A 22,032-nucleotide genomic window follows, 5' to 3' on the forward strand; every position below is an offset into this window, starting at 1 on the left:
CAGATAGCATGGGTTGTGCTGATCTATACATATGCCGACTGTAACGTTTACTTGCATTATGGGTAGTAGTATGAGTATTGGTATTCTTTGGCGGTGTTGTGGTATTATGTTGCCTGGGTGTCACTGCATTATTTAAAGCGGCCACTGCTGTATTTCGGCGATAATAACTGGATCGATACTTTTACAGCCATGTTAATGATTAAACAAAAAAGCAAGATTTTGTTTTCTTTACCTCCCATCCTTTCCCATCATTCAATAACATCCAGTCATATACCCCATCATCTATTTCACCTATTGATTCGAGCACTTTATCAAACAAGTTTTTCATGTATTCATAATTCGGGTTTTCTTCAAATCCAAGTCGGCGCGCATATTGAAGATAATGGCCAAACTCCTCTATAATAAACAGTGTTACGATGACTGTTTTCCTTCTCTGTTTCATGCGCATCCGTTACCTGGAAACCCAGCGCATAGATCGTGAATACTCGTCGTCTGTTTCTTTTCGCCAATCCTTTCATACTTTTGCTTATTTGTGGCTGCTTTCAATCCTTGCCAGGGAAGTGAACCACGCAAGAAATACATAAAGACGTGACCTAGTGATTCCAAATCATCCCGACGGGATTGTTCTCTTCCTAAATGTGTATTGATGGACATATAACGAGCTGTACCAGAAAGACTCTTCTTTTCTCGATAAGGAATATGTTGCTTTGTTTTAGGGTCACGATAAAGCTTCCCCATACCAAAGTCAATCAGGTAAATCGTATTGGCGTATTTTGTGTTGGGACGACCGATTAAGAAATTGTCGGGTTTGATATCACGATAAATAAGGTTACGTTCATGAATCGATTGTATACGTGTAATCTACAGACGAACGTTATTCTCTTTCTACTCAGGATTGTATTCATCTTTTTTTTTCCGTCTTACCATTTGCTTAGCTAACATGGCTACTGTTTTAATAGAGAATTTACGAGAACACATATCAAACAGATCCTCAAGACTCGGCCCCAATAAATCGATCACTAATATACTGTGAAGTCCTTCTTGACCAAAATAATAAGCACCAGGGATACCAGCTATTTAAATATTAGTTCATAGCTGCCTTTATCTGCCTTTTATTTTTGTTGTGTTTACGTAAACCGGCCAAGACCTTGTAAGTTCTATATTCATCACGTAATTGAGGTGCATCTGACTTTCTTGATTCAAACTTTATAGCCACTTGTTGATTGTTCATAAGGTTTATGCCTTTTTGTATTTAGCTTCTACTTTTATCATTTGCAGTTCATTCTGGTTACCTTCATAAATAATACCAAAACTTCCTTCACCTATTTTACGTCCTACTTTATAATGAACACCTACGACATTAGAAGAGGTGACTGAAGAAGAAGAAGAAGTGGTACGTGTCTGTCGATAGTTTTCTGGCATATATATACAAAAGAGAACCTTTTTCCCTTTCTTTTCTCTCTCTCTTTTTTTTTTCCTTACAAAAAGAAAAAAAGGGCTTTTAATAATAAAAATAAGGGAAAAAAAAAAGGTTTTGTTTATTTTCAAGAGGAAAAATAAAAAAAAAAGAATAGGTTGAATACCGAGAGGAAAGAATTAATTTGACTGCTATAAATTATATAGGCAATACTTGAAAAGATAATGAATATATACTTGTATGTGTTTTGCTTTGTATTTAAAGCAAATATCGGATCTTTCCATTAGAGGATGTCATGCGATTTGAGATCTTGTAAGCTGAGATTAAATCATGTTTATTTACAGTTCTTGCATTGATGTCAAGTTACGTGTCGAGTTCTGTTGCAGAGTACTAGTTCGCAAAGGGATTTTTAGTAGATGTATTCATAACAAAAGAGAAAGAAAATACAGATAACAAAGGTTTTTTTTATATATAAATTAAAACATATACTCGGTTGCCTTAGTTTGATGAAAAAAGAGAGGATTTATTTTTTTTCGAGTTCTACAAACAGTTGATAATAAAGCTGCATAGTAGCATCCAGTGGACCTGGTATACAATATCTTAAACAGTCTCCTTGACCAATATGTCCATCTGGTCTCAAGTCAACCATAGAAGCCAAATCAAGATAAACTCCACCTGATGCCTCCACTACCGCCTTTGCAATCGCATTTCTTCGCTTCACTTCACTCCAACCATAAGGCAATCGTTTTAATTCGTCATCCGACAATGCCTTTGTTAGCGGTCCCTGAGCATCATTACAAAAGGGATGTCCGATAGGGGATGATTGGTAGATGACAAGACTATCGGGTGTGTTCTCACGAATGACTCTCATTGTATGAATTAAACGTCTTGTAAACAAAAGGTCATCATCGCCTAGCTGTGTTGTTCGACTGAGGATAAGGATTGGATAGGAAAGCAACATGTTGGATGTCACAAAGGGCCACTCTACCAAGTTGGCCAGTGGATGTCCTTGATCTCGATTATGAAACTTTCGGACGGTTGAAAGGAGATCGTTACGAACATAGCGGAGTCTTGTATCTTTGGCTTTACAAATCGTATGATCTACAAGAGGTCTAGCTCAGTTGACTGCTGTCATCATCCATTCTTACCTTTGCAATTCAATTCACCAAAACAAACGGTAGGATCATCTCGAAAGGTATCCAAGAACAATTCATGATATTGATAGTGTGTCAAGTCACCTACCAACAGCATGTTTCTTCCTCTCAACAATTTACACCAGTTCTTGCTCGATATTTTCTTATTGACCGGACAGGATTTCGAATGGGGTTTCCACACGTACTGTGTTGCCTCTCGTTTGTCACTGATGCCATGTGTCTTGTAAAACTGGTGATCACAGGAACTGTAGATGGGGTCCTGAAGGTGCTTTAACTGAAAACTCTTTTTTTCATCGCGTATCCACTGTCCAGCTGTCCAGCAGGAGAGTTTTTCACGTAAAGCGACTGACTGAGTTCGACTTAGGTTGGTACCTCGGATGGTAGAATAGTCTTCAGGTGGGAATCGTCGAAAGGCTAGCTTTTTAGCTTCCAAGACTGCCTTTTCTTGCAAGATGATCCTTTCCTTGGCTGATGCTTCAACTGAAAGTAAAGAAGGGTTGGGTTTAAACTGAGATCGTGTATGAGGTTGCTGGTACCAAGGAAAGTCCATAAAGCTCGTCTTGTTGTCGTCTTGTTGAAAATGAAGAGTGGGTTGTTTTTGATTGTAATCTTTATATGTCTTGATGCCCTTTCTCTTCTTTACCATCCCGTCTTCTTTTTCTATTTTTTGTATTGTTTCTGTGACTGAAGGTTGTGCTGTTTTATAAGTATGAATACACTGATAGACAAGGAATAAGATGATGGCATATATCGCATATTCTTTCCATTTTCTTCTTTTCCTTGCTAACGGTGGTTGAAACATTGCTCTAAAAGAAATAAAATAGAATTTATTTGCGCTTTCATTTCGGAATCAAAAAAAAAAAAAAAAAAAAAAAAAAAATAGGGCTGTGATCCATCCAAGGGAATTTTTGATTGAGTGTTATTCTGTAAAGAAGTTGTTTATAGATGATGTTTACAATATGAAAAGAGAATATTTTTGTATACATCATCGTATTATCTTATAATTAGCTTATTTTTACATAAAGAAGAAGTTGGGAATAATTAGGGCAGGATGAATGTATATAACCAAAGTTTACATTCTTCTTCTTTTAAACATCTTTTATTACAGTTTCATACTTTATAAATGATCAAAAGAAACTGATTGATTAATGAAACATGAATTGTATGCTATTATTCTATTAAACATAGCATCCTATATTCAATGTGTATATTTAATTCAAGATTCTTATTTATTCTTGATCACATCTAATAAGCTTGACTAGAGCATTTATCCTAATTCAAAAAGAAAAAGGTCCAACCCTCTCTTTTTATAAATAAGCTTGCTATAAGACGATTATTTATCACAAAGATGAATGATGACGATGAATCATTCATACTTTCTCTCTCTCTTCTAGCCTTTTCTTCAGATTCAACCCAGGTTATTGTTGACACAAGATGATGTTGTTTTGTAGTTGTTCAAATGAAGTTGACTATTTCAAATAAACTATTTTGGATTTTAATAAACATCATTTCCATATTTTGCTCTTTTCTAAACATCCTTGGTCATCACAGGTCAATTGAAATGACGTGATATGATTTATTCCGCCACCTAAAGTTCTTGTCATCATTTGACAGCCATGAATTTGAAATGTAAAGTGACGAGATAAAATTAAAGCCAAACTTGTAAATGATGATTAGGGATTGCTTGTATATGATTTGATAAACAATAAATACTATGTTTCAAGAATATCTTGTTGGATAAAAGCACTAGGACTTGATCCAATAAAATACAATGTCATCCTCTTTTATCATTTGTAGTTGCAATCACAAAAAAGGTTAATGTTGACAACTTTTTCTGTTTATAATAAACAGTCTAAAGTTCAGTTTAAATTTTATTTTGCTTAAAAAAAGAGAGAGAGAGAGAGAGAGCCAAGTGGACTACAAAGATGTAAAGTGATATTCTTTATAGAAAAAAAAGATGAAACTTGATCTAGGCTTTTCTTTTGTTCTCTGTTTGAATCTATTCAATTCAATTTCAGAATCAATAAATTCCAGAAATACGGTCATAAAGCATAAGTCCAAAAATAGTAATTTAAAAAAAACTGTTTTATTTTTCCGAGTTTATTTTTGTAATTTCTGCCTTTTTATTCTACTTTTTTTTTTTTTTTTTTTTTCTTTTCTTCTTCTCCTTCTTCTTCTTTTCTTGTACCTTATGTCTTTTAAACATCAAAGTAAAGGAAGTGATAGTTCAAACTATCCACTGCCTTCTTTATGTATGACTCTATCAAGTGCGAATTCTTCTACCAAATCACTATCATTAAAGAACAATGACAATTCAATTATACCAGATAACAAAGCGAGAAGATGGGATGATTCACAGTTTGCATTAGAATTAGCAGAAGATGATGTTACAAAAAAAGTATCAAAAGACAAGAACTTTAGAAATAAGATAATAGACTCACTTAGAAAATGGCAACGCAAGATCTCGAATTAACCTTTTTTTTTTTTCTTCTTTTTTTCCTTTTTATACATGCGGATTTTAAATCATGTTGGCATTCACTACTCTCTTCCCTTTTCATCCTCACTTGGCATAACCCTCTTAATTATGATTCCCCTTTTTTTCTTTTTTGTTGTTATATAACCTGAAATAAATTCTTTTAAACTTTTTTTGTGACATGAGCGGGGCTTTAGTAAAAAAGAAAGTGAAAAGTGTGCCTTGCGCGTGGCTGAGATACAGATACACACACACATATTCTATACAATAAAAAAGAACATGTTTTATTGGTGATATATTATTTGCTAATAAAGTCATTATGTCATAAGATTGGTTTGTAGATACAATTTGAATCACAGTGACTATTCTTTCTCTCTCTCTCTCTTCTTACTCCTTATTTAAATTATTTCTTTCAGTTGATAACACATTATCAGCCAGTGCGGAAACGATTAAATCATCCCAGTATTCCCTTGGTAGATGCTTATAAATAAGTGATTGTAAAGTTGTTTTATCATTCAGTAATCGTTGTCTATTGTTTTATAAGTAAAATTCAATTCTTTATTCTCTATTTTACCTTTTCATTAATAACATCATATCATCCATTGTGATCTCATCACTCTTTTCTTCATCATTTTCTTTATAAGCTAATAAATCATCTGCTAATTGATCACAAAATACATCTGCACTAGAAAGAATAAGTTGACTTTAATTTTATTTTAAAATATGACTTACATCATCGCAAAAGTGCTTACATTACAAGGCACTCTTTTGTTCATCGCAATCTTATTTGTAAATAACTGTTTTACATGATGTCTATTGAACACATCATCCTTTAATAAAATCTTTTCACTAAATTGAATCCAGTTTAATACACATTCATGGATTGTCTCAATTCAACTTGCCCTGTTTTCTCATAAATCCTTTTTCGTGCAAAATTATCTTCTAAATTAATTCGCTTTGTTATCCTCGTTGGTCTATTCAAATCATCCATTGTTGTCCGAACTTCATCCTCTTCAACTTCTTCAATTCCTCCATAACCAAAATGGACGTCATCCATAAAGCCATCGTATATCCCTTCTTCTTCTTCATTCACTTGTTCAACACTCTTCACAGGCTCTTGATCCATCAGCACAACTTCTTTATCCTTTCTAACAACCATCTCATCCCCTTGACTGATTCTTTCTTCTTCTTCTTCCCATAAAGAGGATTCAAACATATCTGATCTCACATCTTTTATTTCTTGACTATCTTTTGATATAATGGGTATGGGTGTCGTCTCCTTTTGAATCATCTTGTCACTCTTCACAGATCCTCTTTCAATCTCATCCAACACACCTTCTTCTTCTTCTTCTTCTGGTGGCAGCAAGTCCTGTGTGGCTATACTCATATGATCGAAATCAGATAATCTATCCAAGCGAGAGTAATTCGTGTTGGTATGAATCGTCATCTCACTCAACACACTGACATCATCAGCCTCCAAGTGTCTATTCTTCCTTTTTTTAAAGTTGAATACCAAAGGGGATCGTAGTTGAACCGGTGGCGCATTCTTTTTTGATTCTTTTATCTTTTCTTCAAACTCTTGCATGAACGCATAGTCTCTTTTATTTGATGAGGTCGTTGTGGGTCGTTGTGGTTGTGAGGGTATAGACAACTCGTTCTCTTCAAATTCAATTCGATCACGATCAGTTCTTGGTGCTATATTAAATGGTGAGTCACCGCTGGTTTTTATTTTTTTTTTTCTAATGAACCTCGACTCAACATTCTTAATAACTGTAAGGGACTCATATTATTTAATCGCTCTTGACGGCGTCTGTAGTGCTCGTTCTATTCATTGTGTAAAAGATGAGTAAAAAAAGAAGAAGAGCAATAGTTGTTTGCTGTAGTTTCATGCGTTTACATTATCCATGTTTTTATTGTTATTAAAATATATAAAAAAAAAGAAAGGTCTATTTATACACCGCAATCCATGTTTAAAATTTTGCATTGAGTAAAAACATTCTACTGAAAACAAGTAGGCCTGAAGGAATAGCATTGGCCTCATTCGCTTCACTTGTCGCAAGCCAATATTTAAGAGCACGTCTCATTTGATCCTCTGTTTCATTTAAAGAACGCATACCTCGTTCTTCAATAGCAGAGCTTAGTTCTTTAGTATCTAAATTGTCAATGCCTTCACGGATCAAAAACTACACATGCAAAATACCTGTCAAGACTTGTGTTTTATACAATCTATCTTTACCTTATCGTCTTCCTTTATATAATTCATGTGTTTATCAAGTCTTCTTTTAAGTATACCTTGAGTACCATAATCATTTAAACCCATAAATCTTGTCTTTTCGTTAGTCTTGCAAAAAAAAACAATCCATTCATTTACCTGCAATAAGCTGACAGATGTCTTCTATCAATACGGCTCAATTCAAAATCATATCCATAATGTTTTGCTATACGTTGGAATTTAGAAAGTGACAAGAAATCTTCAGGGGTGATCTATATACAAGTGTTTGATTTTTTACTTGTCTAATTGGATTTTTGTTTTTTACCCCTTGGACTTGTTCAGCAGACTTTAATACATTCACTGTCATCTTTTGTCGAATAGCGTCAAGTTTTTCTCTTTGTTTTTGCTATATGGATATTATATAAGCATATCGCAATCTTACTTACTTCACTTACAATTTGACTATCCTTTAAACAAGTACTAGGAACCATGCCAGGTAAGTAGATGACAATCAAAGGAATCTATGATGGCAATAAGTATAATTGTAGAGTTGTGCTTTTTTCTAAAAAAAAACTTTACTGATTCAGGTAATATACAAAATACGAATCCAAAAGGAATAAGTTTAATCATATCCTTCTTGGATCGGTGAATTAGTTGAAATTCAGATCGCTTCAGTTCATAGTCTTCTTGTTGAACCTTCAGTTGTAATGCTTTGGCTTCTTTATGGTTAGACCATAATAACTTGATGCCGTTTTTGTAAAACACTACTAATTCCTTTGATTGTTGAATGAATTGGCTAATTCTTGAAGTAGGTTGCTTCACTGCTGTTGTCTCCTTGGTTTCAGGTACTTGATTATAACGAACATAACCTGATGTGAACGTTCTGATGAAGGATTGTTGTTGAGTTGGCTTAAGGAATAGGCTATTGGAATAAGAGACTCTCAAAGGCCTATGAAATCTAATTGGTTAAGCTGCTTCATCAAGGCTCATTTTTACCTCTGTAAAGTAGAGAGCCTAATAGATTGTCTTGCAATAATGAATGACATGTACAGGGACCAGGGGGACAAACACACAAAAAAAAAAGAGCTCAAATTTAAAAAAAAAATGGCGGCGGATCATTCCGCTTTGGATTTCGCAGCTCTCCTCGGCAATTGTGCAAAAAAGTAATTTGACTCATAAAATTAGTGAAAATAGAATGGAACAAGCTTCTCTTTTTTATCTCCACATGCAACACATTTTTTTATCAAAATGCTAGAACATAAAACCTCGAGTACATTTATTGAATATTCTTTAAATGAGAGTTTCATAAGGAATAGGAGCAATAGTTTGAGGAACGTTGTTCTTGGTAGAGACATGGCGAGCATCGCGGGGTTGAGCGGGGAGTCTCTTGAGGTTGAAAGTGACTAAGATAGAGCAGATCAGAAATGATTCAATTCAACCACCAAAAAAAAAAAAGAAAAACTTACCACCAGCAGCCTTGGCTTCCTTCTTCTTTTGGGCGTTGGACTTGACACGGTCCAAGAATTCTTGACGACACTTGGAGTGTCTAATGTGTTCAACACGGACGTTAACACGCTTTTCAATGTAGCGGTTACCAACGACCTTGTGAACAATGACACCAACAGAGGACTTGGTAACGTTATAGATGATACCAGTACGACTACACATTATGAATCAATATCCTATTCGCAAGCAAACACAGCCCTGAACTTACCCATGGTAAAACTTGTGAGGCATACCCTTTTGGACGGCGGCATTAGCCTTGATGTCAACGATATCACCGACCTTGTAAGTCTTCAAGTAGGTGGAGAGAGGGATAACACCATGTTCTCTAAAGTTACGAGAGAACATGTGGCGAGTACGAGCACGAACTAAAAGTAAAATGTGTGGGTGACATGGACATCAAGTGCGGATGATAATGTACTTACGACCAAAAGAATGAGGCATTCTACATGGATGAACAAGAGAGAAGCAATTAGTATTTTCATATTGCTTTAGCTTGTCTTTAAAATTTACCTATCAAAATTTACACAAAAATAAAGAGAAAGAAGGGAAAATTTTGCATTATGCCCCTCCCCTCTCTCATTTTGGTCGTCCACCCCAACGGGCCCCAGCTCACGCCATCCTACGCCGCCGCCCCTCTCTCGCGGCTGGGAGCCAGCTTGGGTGTGCAGAATGGATTGAAAATTTTTTTTCGGAGTTCAGCAAGTCACGTTTTACCACCAAGCCATCGGATTCAGTGAAGAAAAGGAGTTTGAAGAAAAAAAAAAAAAAAGTTCCTTTCTCTTTAATCCAATGACCGGAACCACCAGAAACTACCACAAGACTTCTACCGTTCCCAAGCGTCCTTTCGAATCCGCTCGTCTTGACCAAGAACTCAAGTTGATTGGTGAGTTTGGTCTCAAGAACAAGAGAGAAATCTGGAGAGTTGGATTCACTCTTTCCAAGATTCGTCGTGCTGCTCGTGAACTTTTAAAGTTGGACGAAAAGGACCCTCGTCGTCTCTTTGAAGGTAACGCTTTGATTCGTCGTTTGGTTCGTATCGGTGTCCTTGACGAAACCCGTATGAAGCTCGATTACGTTCTTGCTCTCAAGATTGAAGATTTCTTGGAACGTCGTCTCCAAACCCAAGTTTTCAAGTTGGGTCTTGCCAAGTCTATTCACCACGCTCGTGTCTTGATCCGTCAACGTCACATTCGTGTTGGTAAGCAAATTGTCAACGTTCCCTCTTTCATTGTTCGTTTGGACTCTCAAAAGCACATTGATTTCGCTTTGACCTCTCCCTACGGTGGTGGCCGTGCTGGTCGTGTCAAGAGAAAGAGAGCTGCTGCTGGTAGTGGTGAAGCCGCTGATGAAGAAGATGAAGAATAAATCATGTCGACCATAGATTCTAATAAATCTCTCTTTCTTTTGCATTGAACAAATAATACTGGACAGAATGATTCGGAATAAAATAAGCTTTTTTTTTTATTGCAGTAATGCATTTTTGTGTACCTGAAACACGCTTATCAAGCAAAGATCAATGGCTCATGCGGCCTGTTATGTAACAATGCAAATTAGGCAAGCCCCTTGCTCATTTGCTATAAAATTTATTATTGACAATAGGAGGGCGATGAATATACAATTTTAATACTTTTGTTACATGGAATCATGAATGGCAAAAAAAAAAGTTAGAGGGTAAAGAATTGCTCTGCATGTTTTTCACGTTTTCTATAAATACAAGCAATACGAATGTCGTAAATCAAATCATTCCACTCACGCCACAAGGATCTTTTTGCAAACATAAGAAAGAGCCAAAAGCCAATCAAGGCAGCCAAGATGTCTACGGTGACCATTAAAGAAAAGTTGGGCAGAATAGGTTTGATGATTTCATAACAAATGTCTTGGTCATTTCCTGGTGTTAGCATACACTGAAGCCAAGAAGTAACAAGGGTCGCATTGTTCTCTGTCTCTGTCAGACGACGTACTTGTGTCATGTAAGCCAACTATTCAAAAGAATCAGACAAACCAAAAAAAAAAAAAAAAAAAAAAAAAAGCAGGAGGTTTTGTTGACCTACCCAATAAAACAAAACGGTAGCAATGGCCACAACAGCTAACAAGAGAGCTCTCCACTGAATCTTGACAGCAGCCACGATATGTCGATGGTTCACTCCTTGAGAAGTGACCTTTCCTGTCGACAATGACTGAGACATGTCCGATTCGCGTTTTTCTTGAATGGCCATCTTTGCAATATAAAAAAACGTACCGATGTGAATAATAAAGCTGGGACAGATGATGGCTGCTAAAGGATAAAAATAAAGTTTGAATACATATTCCATCGAAACTAAGCAAAGACTGGCAAATTCAAATTTTAGAGAATGCAAACCGATAGCAACACAGGTGACAACGGCAGGAATACCCCAGCAGATGATGTTGAGCATCAGATATTTGTTTGTAAAGAAATTGGAATTCCAAACAGTGTGAAAATGCAGATTTAAAATGAGCGCAGAACACCAAAGCGTGGTCGAAAAGGATGAAAAGACCAAGATGGCTCCTGAAGAGAAAGCATGAGCGATTTTCCGACAATCAAAGGGAAAACAAACCTTGAGCTGCACACAGTGCATTATTACCCATTTCACCTGGAGCAATACCATTGGGTGAGCATTGTAATCTTTCTTGATTTCCAATGGCAAAAAAGGAAACCATGCTGAAAAGAAAAATGCTGATGGACAAATTCAGGATCAAAAGAGAAGGATGTCTACAGATAATCATTAGGTCTTGCTTGTATCTCGTCATTGTTCCTTACCTCATTTTATCTGGCAAGACCAAATAACTGATCACTAAAATTAAAGATAGAATGGCAGACACAAATCTCACCGCATTGGAAGCTGTAAATCCAACCTTAGCCCATCCTTTTTTATACAACTAAAAGCATGCGTGTTAATGAACTCATTTGACTTGTCTGTGAGCCTTACGTAATTTTGAGCAGGACAAGGAAGACAACATCCAAATCTACAGTATTTATTATCAACTGTTGTGCCTGTACCAGCAAGCGGATCCTTGATAAAAGGTGAAGGACAGTTTTTGATGATGTAATTTGATGGAATAGCAGACAAATTCAGCATGCCATTTGTCATCTGTTCCTGTGTCACTAATAGAAATATTAAGGGACGATCAAAGTGGCTTTTTTTATATAATTTTTTACTGTTTGTAGGAATTTGATTACAATAGTTGTCTGGTTGTAATAAAAGACCGGATAGTGTTGTTTCTTTTGAACAATTTGGTAAAAGTTGTGTTTGATTTGTCATTCTAAATAGAGCTGAACACACTGTATTGGTGTTTTCACAACTGGATAAACAGGCTGTGTAAACATTGGTTTCTTTTTAACTACTTTTAGTAAATCATTGTACAAATCATTTTAAATGTTTTACCATTTGACTGAGTGGCCTCACATTTTGGATATGTTTTTGAACAAATATACCGAGAAAATGAATCAAAGCAAGTCGGACTCACCTGCCCTAATTCTTTGGATAATTGAACAAAAGGTAATAAACTTGACTCTGTTTCCTCTAATGTTGTTGCATTTGGTAAAAACACGTTATAATTCACATAATTCTATCAAACTAAGCTGAGCTATTCTATGTATCAAAGTACAACCTACTTACTGAGCAAAATGAATTTCTTGGGTATTCAACACAGGTTCCTGATGCTTTTGATTGTATATGTAAGAGAATCTGACGACAACAATAAGGTACAACTTACATAGTGAAGCGATGGAAGCTGTAAATAAAGAAGTAAAGATGAAGGATTGAATTAACATTTTAATAACAAACAAAAAGAAGAGAGAGAAAGAGAGAAAGAGAAAAAAGAAGAGGATATATAGACACATATGTTATTCTCACAACTTTTTTTTTTCTTTTTTTTTTCCATTCCATGTAATACATACTAAAATGGGATTTGGAGTTCTTTGTGTACCGTTTGATCTTTTTCAACTTAAATTCTTTAATAAAAGCATCATGAAACATGAATGACATATCTCTCTTGGCTTATTCCTTCTTCTTTTGATATAAAAATAATAATAACCATTTCTTCTTTTTCTTTTCTGCGTGTTGATTAAGTCAATGATCCATTCAATCTCATCGTTGTGTACAAACAAAAAAAAAGTTTTAAATGCTTGTGCGCATCACACGCGATCGGAATATAAAGTTTTATCTACTTTTGTATTTATGCAGCAGTGATGCCCAGAGATAGCCTATGTAGTAAAATGACTGGTGTTATCAAGGCTTCTTCTTGACAAAGTATATCATTGTGCTTTTTAGTTCTTGCTTTAATAGTCTTTGAATTATCGTCTTATTCTAATCATCTTTAATGTTTTCATCATATTTACTTACTTGGGCATCGTTATAAACTTTTAATAAAAAAATAATCTCTTTTGAATTGGGATGTCCACAATTCCAAGTAACGACTCATTCGACTCGTATACATTTGATCTTTTTGATTTTAAAGCTACAAAAGAAGGTTGTCATGGACAAGCATAACATGTGCTGAAACAAGATGTTCAAAAGAGTAACAAACTAACAATCATAGACACGTTCAACCTTATACTCTCTTTCCCCTAAAATATCCATGCTTTTGATCATGCTAATGATGATAACAGAAGGATATGCATTGCGTTTGACAATAGATTACCACCATCTGCCATTAAATCAGTATCTTAGCTTCTTTTATTATGAATAATATATGTTTTTGAATCTCTTTAATTCTATTAGCCCTTTAGTCTTTTCAACTTTGCTCCCTTCCCCCTCTTTTTTTTTTTCCACTGAATGTACAGCCATGGAATCACTTGATGATCAGGTCATCTTGTTGTTAATAGCCACTTGAAAACTAAAATTTAGGCCATATGCTTTACGAGGTAACTGGGTGGGAACTAGTAGTAAAGCATATATAAGAAAGAACAATAAAAAAGTTGACTAGAGTACATTTCATTGCAATATTAATAAGTAAAGTAATGAAGTTTGATTGACAGACAAGTTGATTGTATATTTAATGTACATCCGTCTAGTAAGGAAAAGTACTTGCTATCCCCCCAATCAAACAATCTGATCCATGCCTAAAATATCAAACGCATACAAAAAGAATTTATACAATGTGTTCAGATGCAGTACTGCTAACATGGCATGAAATCAGGAGGGGAATGATGCCAATTAAAAAAAAAATACCACAACAAATCACGATAATGATTTTTAACGGTTCAATCTCATTACTCTTCCTTTTTTATGTAACAAGAAAATGATATCTTGTGGCAAGCGTACTAGATACATTTTTGGCATGTAACAATAAAGAATGACTAATTGGTAAACAAATTCTGTTGATGTATAGTAACTCAAATTAATTACAGTACAACCTACATTTTTTTTTTACTGGTTCCGACTCACATGAAGCAAAATGGAGAGGTCAGGCCTCTTTGCCATTCCAAGTATCCTATCGACAGCCTTTTAAGATCCTTTTTAAAAGAGTCCTTCAGTGTTCAAAAATGCCCGTTCAACTTCTTTCCTGACTCACTCTTTTGATAAAGAGAAAGATGGTACAAACGCGGTTAGTGTAAATGAATCGCTGTAACATGGAATTTTCTTTTAAAAAAGTATTCCGGATTTAGCAAAAAAATATGGAGAGGTTACACTGAATTGAAACACATTTGGAGAGTGTGGATGAGTGAATGATGAATAGCATCGCATTACATACAATCAACGTGTGAATTGACTTTACAATTTGTAAAATCAATCATAAGCATGATTAACAAGAAAAGAGAATTGAATCACAAAGATTATAAATGTATTACATTTAATGGGATATGACATCAGATGGTCGATCTCTACTCTTTTTATTTATTTACTTCAACATTCATGTATTGCCACATATAATTTTTTATTAATAATATCATTCACTTTCATAGCAACACAGTATCATAGAACGTACTATAAAACACTAGCTCTAGAACGATAAAAGTTATTCTGATAATAAACACAGTCTGTACTGTTTATTCGTAAGCAAATGACTGAATGTTATAGAATTCCCGAAATCTCTCTCTCTTTTCCCGTACGACTATCAATAGCGTATCAAATGCATAAAAAAAAAGTTTATCAACAATAAAATCACAATGAAGCGCACACAGTCATCATTTGCCATCCACCCTTTTTTTTTTTTTTTTTTTATTGACATTTTTTTTTTCTACAACTTTTTAAGCTTTATAATAAAAATTCGATTAGATCCAAACTGTATCTGAAAATTTGCCTTATTTTCTCACGAGAAAAATATGGCCCTGCTTTTATTTTTTTTCTACTTTTTCCTTTCTGCTCTCTTTTTGAAATGAGCTCTTTACGTTGGGGTATCATCGGTACAGGCAATATCGCCACTTTATTTGCCAAGGCTTTAAAAGTAGCCAAAAAAGGAAAACTTGTAGGCGTAGGCAGTCGCTCCTTGGAAACAGCCAAGGCGTTTGGTCAACAGTTTGATACGAAGCACTGCTTTGGCAGTTATCAGGAACTACTGGACTCTCCAGAGATTGATATTGTCTATATCTCCACTCCTCACCCTCAACATTTCGAGTTAGCATCAGCTGCGGTCAAAGCAAATAAACACGTACTGATTGAGAAACCGATGGGTATGAATGAGGCACAGGTTCAAGCTATATTTGAGATAGCCAAAGAACGTGGCTTGTTTGTAATGGAAGCTTACATGTATCGTTGTCATCCTCAAACACTCAAGGTGGTTGAATTGGTTCGATCAGGCTATCTGGGACAAGTCAAGCATGTGATGGCTAGGTTTTCATTTGATGGTAGACCTTTAGGGCCTCAATCGAGACTGTGGAGAAATGAATTGGGTGGTGGAGCGATTCTGGATATCGGAGGATGTAAGACAAGAGAGAGAGAGAGAGAGAAATAGACAGGATATTGACTTTTATACACAGATCCAATGTCTTTTGCTCGTCTGATTGCTGGTGTTGTCAATGGTTCTGATACAGAAGGTGCTAATCCTACAGAAGTCAAGGCTACAGGTTATATTCAACAGAACACTTTAGTGGATGAATGGGCAAATGCATCACTTGCGTTTGAAGGTGGTATGACTGCTCAGCTATTCACTGGTATCTTTTGTGATGGTGATTCAAGTGTTGAGATCCTGGGTGATCAAGGCTCACTCAAAGTACAGAATTTATGGAGACCTGATTTAAAACAACTTGGACCTGTTGAGATTGAATTAAACGTGTATGGAAAGGAAAAGGAGATTATACCCATAAAATTAGAAGAAACAGACATCTATGCCATAGAGGCAGATGCTGTGGCAGATGCTGTGTTTCAAGGCAAACTTGAATGCAAATACATGACTTGGAAAGATTCCATAGGTCAAGTGCGTGCAGTTGACAATTGGAGAAAAGAGATTGGTTTAGTTTACAAGGAAGATCAATAAAGAAAAATGCTTTTTATTTTCATCTACGATTGCATTAATGAACCCGTTTACCAAATTCCTCACTATAAAAAAAATTAGTTGTAAAAAAAATGAATGAATAAGCTTAAATGATCCTTACTTGTATTCACGCCAAATCTACATAATAAAAAAAGAATTGGTTAGTACGAATGATAGCAGCAAACAACATGTAAAACTTACGACTGGTGCAGATGTACAAGGAATAAGACCAACTTCAGTTACCACCAACGAAATGAATTTGGAAGGAGTCACGTCATACAAGAGGTTCAGTAATCGAAGATCTGGTTGTTCTCTCCAACTAGACAAAATGGATGCCTCTTGTTCCTTGGCTTGCACATTCACCAAATCATCAGGATTTCCAAGCTCGTTCAAGACGAATGAATCTACCTGTGTACGATTCACGAATTTATATGTTTCACAGCAAATCATGACTGGGATTTGCTTATCACTGGCAGCCATAGCAACCATGGAACTACCAATACGAGAATAAATCGCGCCATTGTTCAACAAGGCATGTGCACCCATAATCACCTTTGTCACTGATTTAAGAGCCACATAGACACTGGATAGCAAATGGTAAGAGCAGTCAATACCTGCAGCCACAAGTCGTCGAAGAAGATGCTTGCCTTCGAATAAAGGACGGCTGTCGACCACGATCACCTTGAAATCAATGCCCTTCTTTTTAGTCTCGAGTAGCAAACTTTCGACCACAGAAGATTTGGCATAGGTCAAGATCACATCACCATCTTGAATCTTTTGTAAACCGTTTTGGACAATCAGTTTATCTGCCATTGTGATTCGTTCACGAATAAAATGTCCAATGTGTTCAATCAATCGCGTACGTGCTTCATCATCGCTTAATGGAGGATCTTGCTCCACAATGTCTGCCATCTCTTTCTTTAACCAACGAATACATTCTCTCATGCTGAGGGACATGGGTCGGATACTCAACAAATAAGCGATGTGAGGGTCCAGGTGTTTTTGAATATGTCTAGAAAATGTGGCGTCCGAAGGTGGTTTATGATCAGCAATCACCTACAACAGACAGATGTCTTTAGATCATCCTCTTTCTACATCTCTCTTACCTTTGAGAAAATCTCCAACATGGCTACACATCGAGCATTGGAACCAACAATCTTGTGCTCAGAGAAATACAGACCGAGTTGCAAAACAGCTGGATGAAGATCTTTACTGGCCTCAGGACGTTTAGGCGCATCCAGATGAAGAAGCCAAGGTACTTGATTCTGCTGATCTTTATTCTTTTTTTGTTTTGATTCATTTGTTTTCGCATTGTTGTTTTTAGAAGAGGTACTAGAAGCATTAGCAGGAGCTGAAGAAGAGCCAGCAGCAGAAGCTTTCTTTGTATTGCTATTATCGGGTTTTTTACCGCCAGCTGCTGCAGCACGTTGCTTTTCTTTGGCAGCTCTTTGCTGCTCTTGAAGCGCACGACGTTCTGCTTTTGTCATTTCTTTTTGCGATTTCTTTGCAGGTTGCTGTTGGCTTGCTTCTGGTCTCGTGTTTTCCTTCTTTTTGGTTTCTTTCACGGCATCTTCGGGCGCTGTACTCTTTCGGCGTACAACAGGTGAACTCTTTTTTGTATCGTCACCGGCAGATAACCAACGGTTTTCATATGAAGAACTCATAGGTTGGCCCATGTTGGGTGAACCAGTTGCTGTCATTTTTGAAGCATTGGGAATGGGAATTCCAATGGGCTATTTATAGAAAGATATACAAGCAGAAAAGTATGAATAATAAAAAAACAGTTTATTATTATTATCGCTATTTACACTAGATTTTGGTACACTTGGGTCCATTATTGTTTTCTGTTTTAAGAAAAAACTAAAAAAGAAAAAAAAAAAAGAAAGAGAATTTTCAAGTAGTATTGACAAAATTTTTTTTTTTTTTGTAAGTAATGATTATTTCAATCTCAGATGTTTACAAGAAATAATGAACGAGTTTATCATGCGTTGTAATAGTCAGGTAGTATGTACATTGTATAACTATGACTCACTTTTTATAGGCAAAAACAATTGACGAATATAATGTGTATGAATGTCTATATCTCTATATAAAATGGGTTGAATTAACAAACCAGTATGTTAGTAGCAAAGATTCTTGGCTGCAAGAGTTTTTAATAATAGTGATATCAAACGCTTATGTTTATGTGGTCATTTTAATTCAAAGAAGAAAGTAAAGGGATCGGAATGAGTTTTTAATATAAACGGTTATGAACAAAATCTGTTTGTTTTGATATGTTATTCCTTAGGTTACTGCTGTGATAATGCAGTAGATGTACACTCTGGGAGTAGTTGATGATCCTGCTGATCATTGGCTCACTAATTGTTTGATACTTGTGAATGTATAAATCGTCTATAGCAACTTGTTTTCAACCACCATGCTCTTAAACCTCTATTATTTACAAATACCTCTTAAAAAAATAAATGTCGACTATCCTTTATCAAAGTTCTATTCAGGAACCATTGACTAGAAATTTGAAATTCAGAAAAAAAAATCCCTTTCTTTCAGTCACAATTGGTATGACTGGGGTCATTAAAAAAGATTTTTCCTTTTCTTTTTTAAATCACCTACAAAAATGAGTCTGCGTTCAGCCTTGACATTACAAAATTCATTAAAGATTCAGTCTTCTCGTTTCAGCACACTTTCCTTGTTTACCAGTGATGCCATTAGTCGCAACAGTACTTTCCAAACACCAGCATGGTTAGAAGCATTCCTTTGGGCAGCACCAAAAAAGAAGACATCACACTCAAAGAAACGTATGCGTATGTCCAACAAGGGCTTACAACAAAAGGAAAATATCACTAAATGTCCTGCTTGTGGAAGTAACAAGATGATGCATCATTTGTGTCCAAACTGTTATTCAGATATTAAAAAGAAGGCAAAATCTCAAATGGCATAGAAAAAAAAAAGAGGGATTTTATTGTAAATAAAAAAGAACGACACTTTATTACCTTTTTTTAATCATCTAACTATAAATGTTATTGTAAAGCTATTCAATCTTGTTTTGATTGAAAAGATGTGTTGATCCATCAATTGCATATGTCTGAAAAGTTTATTAGAAAGCATAAAATCCATAAACATGAAAGATGATAAAAAGGAAAGTAAATAAATATTACATACAAGTACACATATATAAAAGGGAAAGACTGAAAGAGAGAGAGAGAGAGAGAGAGCGAGAAAGCGAGAAAGCGAGAAAGCGAGGAGGAGGAGGGACTACCTAATTGTGCTTGTCAAGAGTATTTTTCTTATTGTGTTTTGCTTTGGAAAATGAAAAAAAGAGTTTTTTTTTGAAAGTGAAGGAGTGGGAATGTTTGGTTTGGCGACAGGTATACCTTCGATTGATGGATGATTGTGATTTGAATAATCCACATCATTGGATAAAGAAGTAGTAGAAAACGAAGAGGAAGGCAATGTCCTGTTTTGAATTGGACAATGATGTTGACGATAATTTCTGGTAGAGATGGTCTTGTTTTGTTCTCTTAAAGCAGAATGATGTTTATCCAAGATGTCAATAAAGAAGTCATGTCTTTCAATCAATAATATCCAAATATCTGTCCAATGCTTATTTCGCTTGATGTGTTGACTGATAATATCAGATGTTGTAGCTTGAGGTTGATTCTTTTGTCTTTTAAAAGTACTGTGAGTTGAAATACAAGAGTTTGTTAAATCTTTAAGTGAATGTTCAAATCCTGTAAGAACAGGCGCAAATACAATAGCTAATGCTTCTGGACACATCATATTTTGATCTACATTCTTTTGAATTTGTGCTATCATGATGATGATGGCGTGTATTAACTGTTTGTTATCGGATGGTAAACTGATTATGATAGAAGCCAATTGATGGATTGCGTTCTTGCTGAATAAATCTATATTAAATGAGTAAAAGCAATAGATGAATAAAGAAAATCAACACTTACTGACAGATTGAAATTGTTCATGAAAACTATTTGGTATAACAGGTTCAGGTAAATCACGTAAATATTTTTTCACTAGACTTGTTAATGTATGAACATCATATCCAGACATATCCAGAAATTTCCTTTCTTCAATAGAGCACATATTCATCCTATTCTCCAAGTTTATTACTTCAGATGTTGCACCCGATAAACGAAATAATCCTTCCGTTTTAAGTCCTAAGTTAAATATGAATAAAAAAAGGTTTTCTTTATTTATTTAATATTACCTCTTTTATAAATTTCAAGAAAACATAAATAAACTGGGTCAGGTACACGAAGACCCCATAAAATAGAACCAGATTTGATTGCATCACATAAAGGAACCCCAAATATGCCTATTTTTACTAAGTTAAACTATTCATACAATACATTATCTTACCTTCATTAAAATAGGATTCAGTGTTTGGTTTTTGTCTTGTAAATAAAAAGTTGAATACATTTCTATTCTTTTTCTTTTCAGTTGCTAAGTTATTATACATGGTGAATAATAATTATAAAAATAAAAAAAAAGAACAAAGAAAGAGTCAAGTTCATTTTATGAGGGCGAGTGAAAGGTGAGACTTTATTGAGAAGTTCAAAAAAGGAAAATGATTGTTATTGATTTTCTCCACATGGTTTACGCTCCGATTTTTTTTGGCGTACTTGACTACTTCATTTTGGCGTATTAACTTTTTTTTTTTTACTTTACGTATATCTATTTTAGAATTTCTTTCAATTTATGAGCTTTATTTTTTATACAACATAAAGTATCGACTCGAAAGTTTAACATCTATCTAAAAATAAATAAGAAGGCTTGATCCAACCCTGACAGTCCTCAACTGTTACTTGTCTTGCCAATTCAGATTATCATTTGCAGTGAAACAGTCACTCTTTACTCCATCATTCACTTTTGAGCAAATAACGCAATAGGATTTAAAAATAGTAAATAGGGAGGTAGATAAGCAGCTTTATACCGTCATTTTCGGTCAAGTTTTGAACGGAGAAAAGCCTTGTGCACTGCAGCGTTTTTCATGAAGTAACAATCTATCATTTCATGCGCATCCAATGTGTTCATGGTGCCACTGATAAAATTATAAAAAAAAAAAACGCTTATTTTGTGTGCTAACTCTTGTATTTACTTCAGCTACATCAGCCGCCTCACCATTATCTCTCTTTTTCTTCTTGAAGGACATAGTTTTCTTTTACATATTGCTCTGACAATCGTATCCATTGGAGAACTAACTGACTACCAGATGACAAGCCAAAGCACTGATTCTAATCACTCTCTTACCAAGAGGCACACCGTTTAATATTTCGATATGCATAATCAATTACAGATCCCACGCACAGTTGAAAATCCCTTTCAACTTACTGTCCGCCCGCAAGTTGTACTTCTTTCATTCTGTCTCTAGTTGGTTTCGTTGTTGATCCCGAGTGTTTAATCCTCTTTGTGCTCGATACCCCAAGTTATCGCAAATTGTCTTGGTCTCAACTACTTTCAGAAATGGCTTTTGGATTGGTTGCCTCAGAACTCAAACTGATGCCTACAACACATCTTTCTCTCCTTATGTATTTACTCTTTATTTTGTCATTTCTTTTATTGGTCCGAAAGAGTATTTTCTTTATTCCTTCACATCCTTTTGATCTGACTTGGGCAAGTAGGGTGTACTGAAGATATTGTGCGCTCATTAAAGTCTTAATATGAATTAATTTTTTGTTTGATCGTAGTGATGTTCGGTCATTCAATTCCAAAGAATTAAACCTTCTTTTTCTCATTTACTCAAAAAGGATGCGTCTATTTTTATTGTTGTTATTGTTTACTTGCGTATTTGGCATTGATTTTAAAAATAAAGAAGACCATT

General features: G+C 35.2%; 12 protein-coding genes across 12 annotated transcripts; 4 read left to right on the forward strand and 8 right to left on the reverse strand.

The window, feature by feature from the left end:
- Nucleotides 1-438: 438 nt before the first annotated feature.
- RO3G_08278 (uncharacterized protein) lies at nt 439-1,231 on the reverse strand (the record flags this gene model as incomplete). The annotated part of the gene is made up of 3 exons (XM_067662868.1): nt 439-861; nt 925-1,073; nt 1,132-1,231. 3 exons carry the CDS (start codon nt 1,229-1,231, stop codon nt 439-441), a joined length of 672 nt encoding a protein of 223 aa, XP_067518969.1.
- Nucleotides 1,232-1,940: 709 nt separating this feature from the next.
- Nucleotides 1,941-3,373, reverse strand: RO3G_08279 (uncharacterized protein; the record flags this gene model as incomplete). The annotated part of the gene is made up of 2 exons (XM_067662869.1): nt 1,941-2,500; nt 2,566-3,373. 2 exons carry the CDS (start codon nt 3,371-3,373, stop codon nt 1,941-1,943), a joined length of 1,368 nt encoding a protein of 455 aa, XP_067518970.1.
- Nucleotides 3,374-5,909: 2,536 nt separating this feature from the next.
- On the reverse strand, nt 5,910-6,491 carry RO3G_08280 (uncharacterized protein; the record flags this gene model as incomplete). Its single annotated transcript, XM_067662870.1, has 1 exon — nt 5,910-6,491. One exon carries the CDS (start codon nt 6,489-6,491, stop codon nt 5,910-5,912), a length of 582 nt encoding a protein of 193 aa, XP_067518971.1.
- A 523-nt stretch (nt 6,492-7,014) lies between these two features.
- RO3G_08281 (uncharacterized protein) lies at nt 7,015-7,886 on the reverse strand (the record flags this gene model as incomplete). Its single annotated transcript, XM_067662871.1, has 6 exons — nt 7,015-7,227; nt 7,281-7,368; nt 7,416-7,528; nt 7,582-7,662; nt 7,703-7,777; nt 7,836-7,886. The coding sequence occupies 6 exons, from the start codon at nt 7,884-7,886 to the stop codon at nt 7,015-7,017; spliced, it is 621 nt and encodes a 206-aa protein (XP_067518972.1).
- Nucleotides 7,887-8,546: 660 nt separating this feature from the next.
- RO3G_08282 (60S ribosomal protein eL21) lies at nt 8,547-9,203 on the reverse strand (the record flags this gene model as incomplete). Its single annotated transcript, XM_067662872.1, has 4 exons — nt 8,547-8,659; nt 8,723-8,916; nt 8,971-9,127; nt 9,185-9,203. The coding sequence occupies 4 exons, from the start codon at nt 9,201-9,203 to the stop codon at nt 8,547-8,549; spliced, it is 483 nt and encodes a 160-aa protein (XP_067518973.1).
- Nucleotides 9,204-9,551: 348 nt separating this feature from the next.
- RO3G_08283 (40S ribosomal protein uS4) lies at nt 9,552-10,127 on the forward strand (the record flags this gene model as incomplete). The annotated part of the gene is made up of 1 exon (XM_067662873.1): nt 9,552-10,127. One exon carries the CDS (start codon nt 9,552-9,554, stop codon nt 10,125-10,127), a length of 576 nt encoding a protein of 191 aa, XP_067518974.1.
- Nucleotides 10,128-10,426: 299 nt separating this feature from the next.
- Nucleotides 10,427-12,043, reverse strand: RO3G_08284 (uncharacterized protein; the record flags this gene model as incomplete). Its single annotated transcript, XM_067662874.1, has 6 exons — nt 10,427-10,741; nt 10,814-11,289; nt 11,366-11,493; nt 11,542-11,575; nt 11,752-11,886; nt 11,941-12,043. The coding sequence occupies 6 exons, from the start codon at nt 12,041-12,043 to the stop codon at nt 10,427-10,429; spliced, it is 1,191 nt and encodes a 396-aa protein (XP_067518975.1).
- A 2,035-nt stretch (nt 12,044-14,078) lies between these two features.
- Nucleotides 14,079-14,305, forward strand: RO3G_08285 (uncharacterized protein; the record flags this gene model as incomplete). The annotated part of the gene is made up of 2 exons (XM_067662875.1): nt 14,079-14,089; nt 14,134-14,305. 2 exons carry the CDS (start codon nt 14,079-14,081, stop codon nt 14,303-14,305), a joined length of 183 nt encoding a protein of 60 aa, XP_067518976.1.
- Nucleotides 14,306-15,101: 796 nt separating this feature from the next.
- On the forward strand, nt 15,102-16,199 carry RO3G_08286 (uncharacterized protein; the record flags this gene model as incomplete). The annotated part of the gene is made up of 2 exons (XM_067662876.1): nt 15,102-15,645; nt 15,703-16,199. 2 exons carry the CDS (start codon nt 15,102-15,104, stop codon nt 16,197-16,199), a joined length of 1,041 nt encoding a protein of 346 aa, XP_067518977.1.
- A 114-nt stretch (nt 16,200-16,313) lies between these two features.
- Nucleotides 16,314-18,031, reverse strand: RO3G_08287 (uncharacterized protein; the record flags this gene model as incomplete). The annotated part of the gene is made up of 4 exons (XM_067662877.1): nt 16,314-16,334; nt 16,398-17,252; nt 17,303-17,929; nt 18,005-18,031. The coding sequence occupies 4 exons, from the start codon at nt 18,029-18,031 to the stop codon at nt 16,314-16,316; spliced, it is 1,530 nt and encodes a 509-aa protein (XP_067518978.1).
- A 779-nt stretch (nt 18,032-18,810) lies between these two features.
- On the forward strand, nt 18,811-19,134 carry RO3G_08288 (mitochondrial 54S ribosomal protein bL32m; the record flags this gene model as incomplete). The annotated part of the gene is made up of 1 exon (XM_067662878.1): nt 18,811-19,134. One exon carries the CDS (start codon nt 18,811-18,813, stop codon nt 19,132-19,134), a length of 324 nt encoding a protein of 107 aa, XP_067518979.1.
- A 314-nt stretch (nt 19,135-19,448) lies between these two features.
- Nucleotides 19,449-20,670, reverse strand: RO3G_08289 (uncharacterized protein; the record flags this gene model as incomplete). Its single annotated transcript, XM_067662879.1, has 4 exons — nt 19,449-20,101; nt 20,153-20,368; nt 20,419-20,526; nt 20,571-20,670. The coding sequence occupies 4 exons, from the start codon at nt 20,668-20,670 to the stop codon at nt 19,449-19,451; spliced, it is 1,077 nt and encodes a 358-aa protein (XP_067518980.1).
- Between the last annotated feature and the right edge of the window lie 1,362 nt (nt 20,671-22,032).

This window comes from Rhizopus delemar, genomic scaffold (assembly GCF_000149305.1).
Source record: "Rhizopus delemar RA 99-880 supercont3.6 genomic scaffold, whole genome shotgun sequence".
NCBI lineage: Eukaryota > Fungi > Mucoromycota > Mucoromycetes > Mucorales > Rhizopodaceae > Rhizopus > Rhizopus delemar.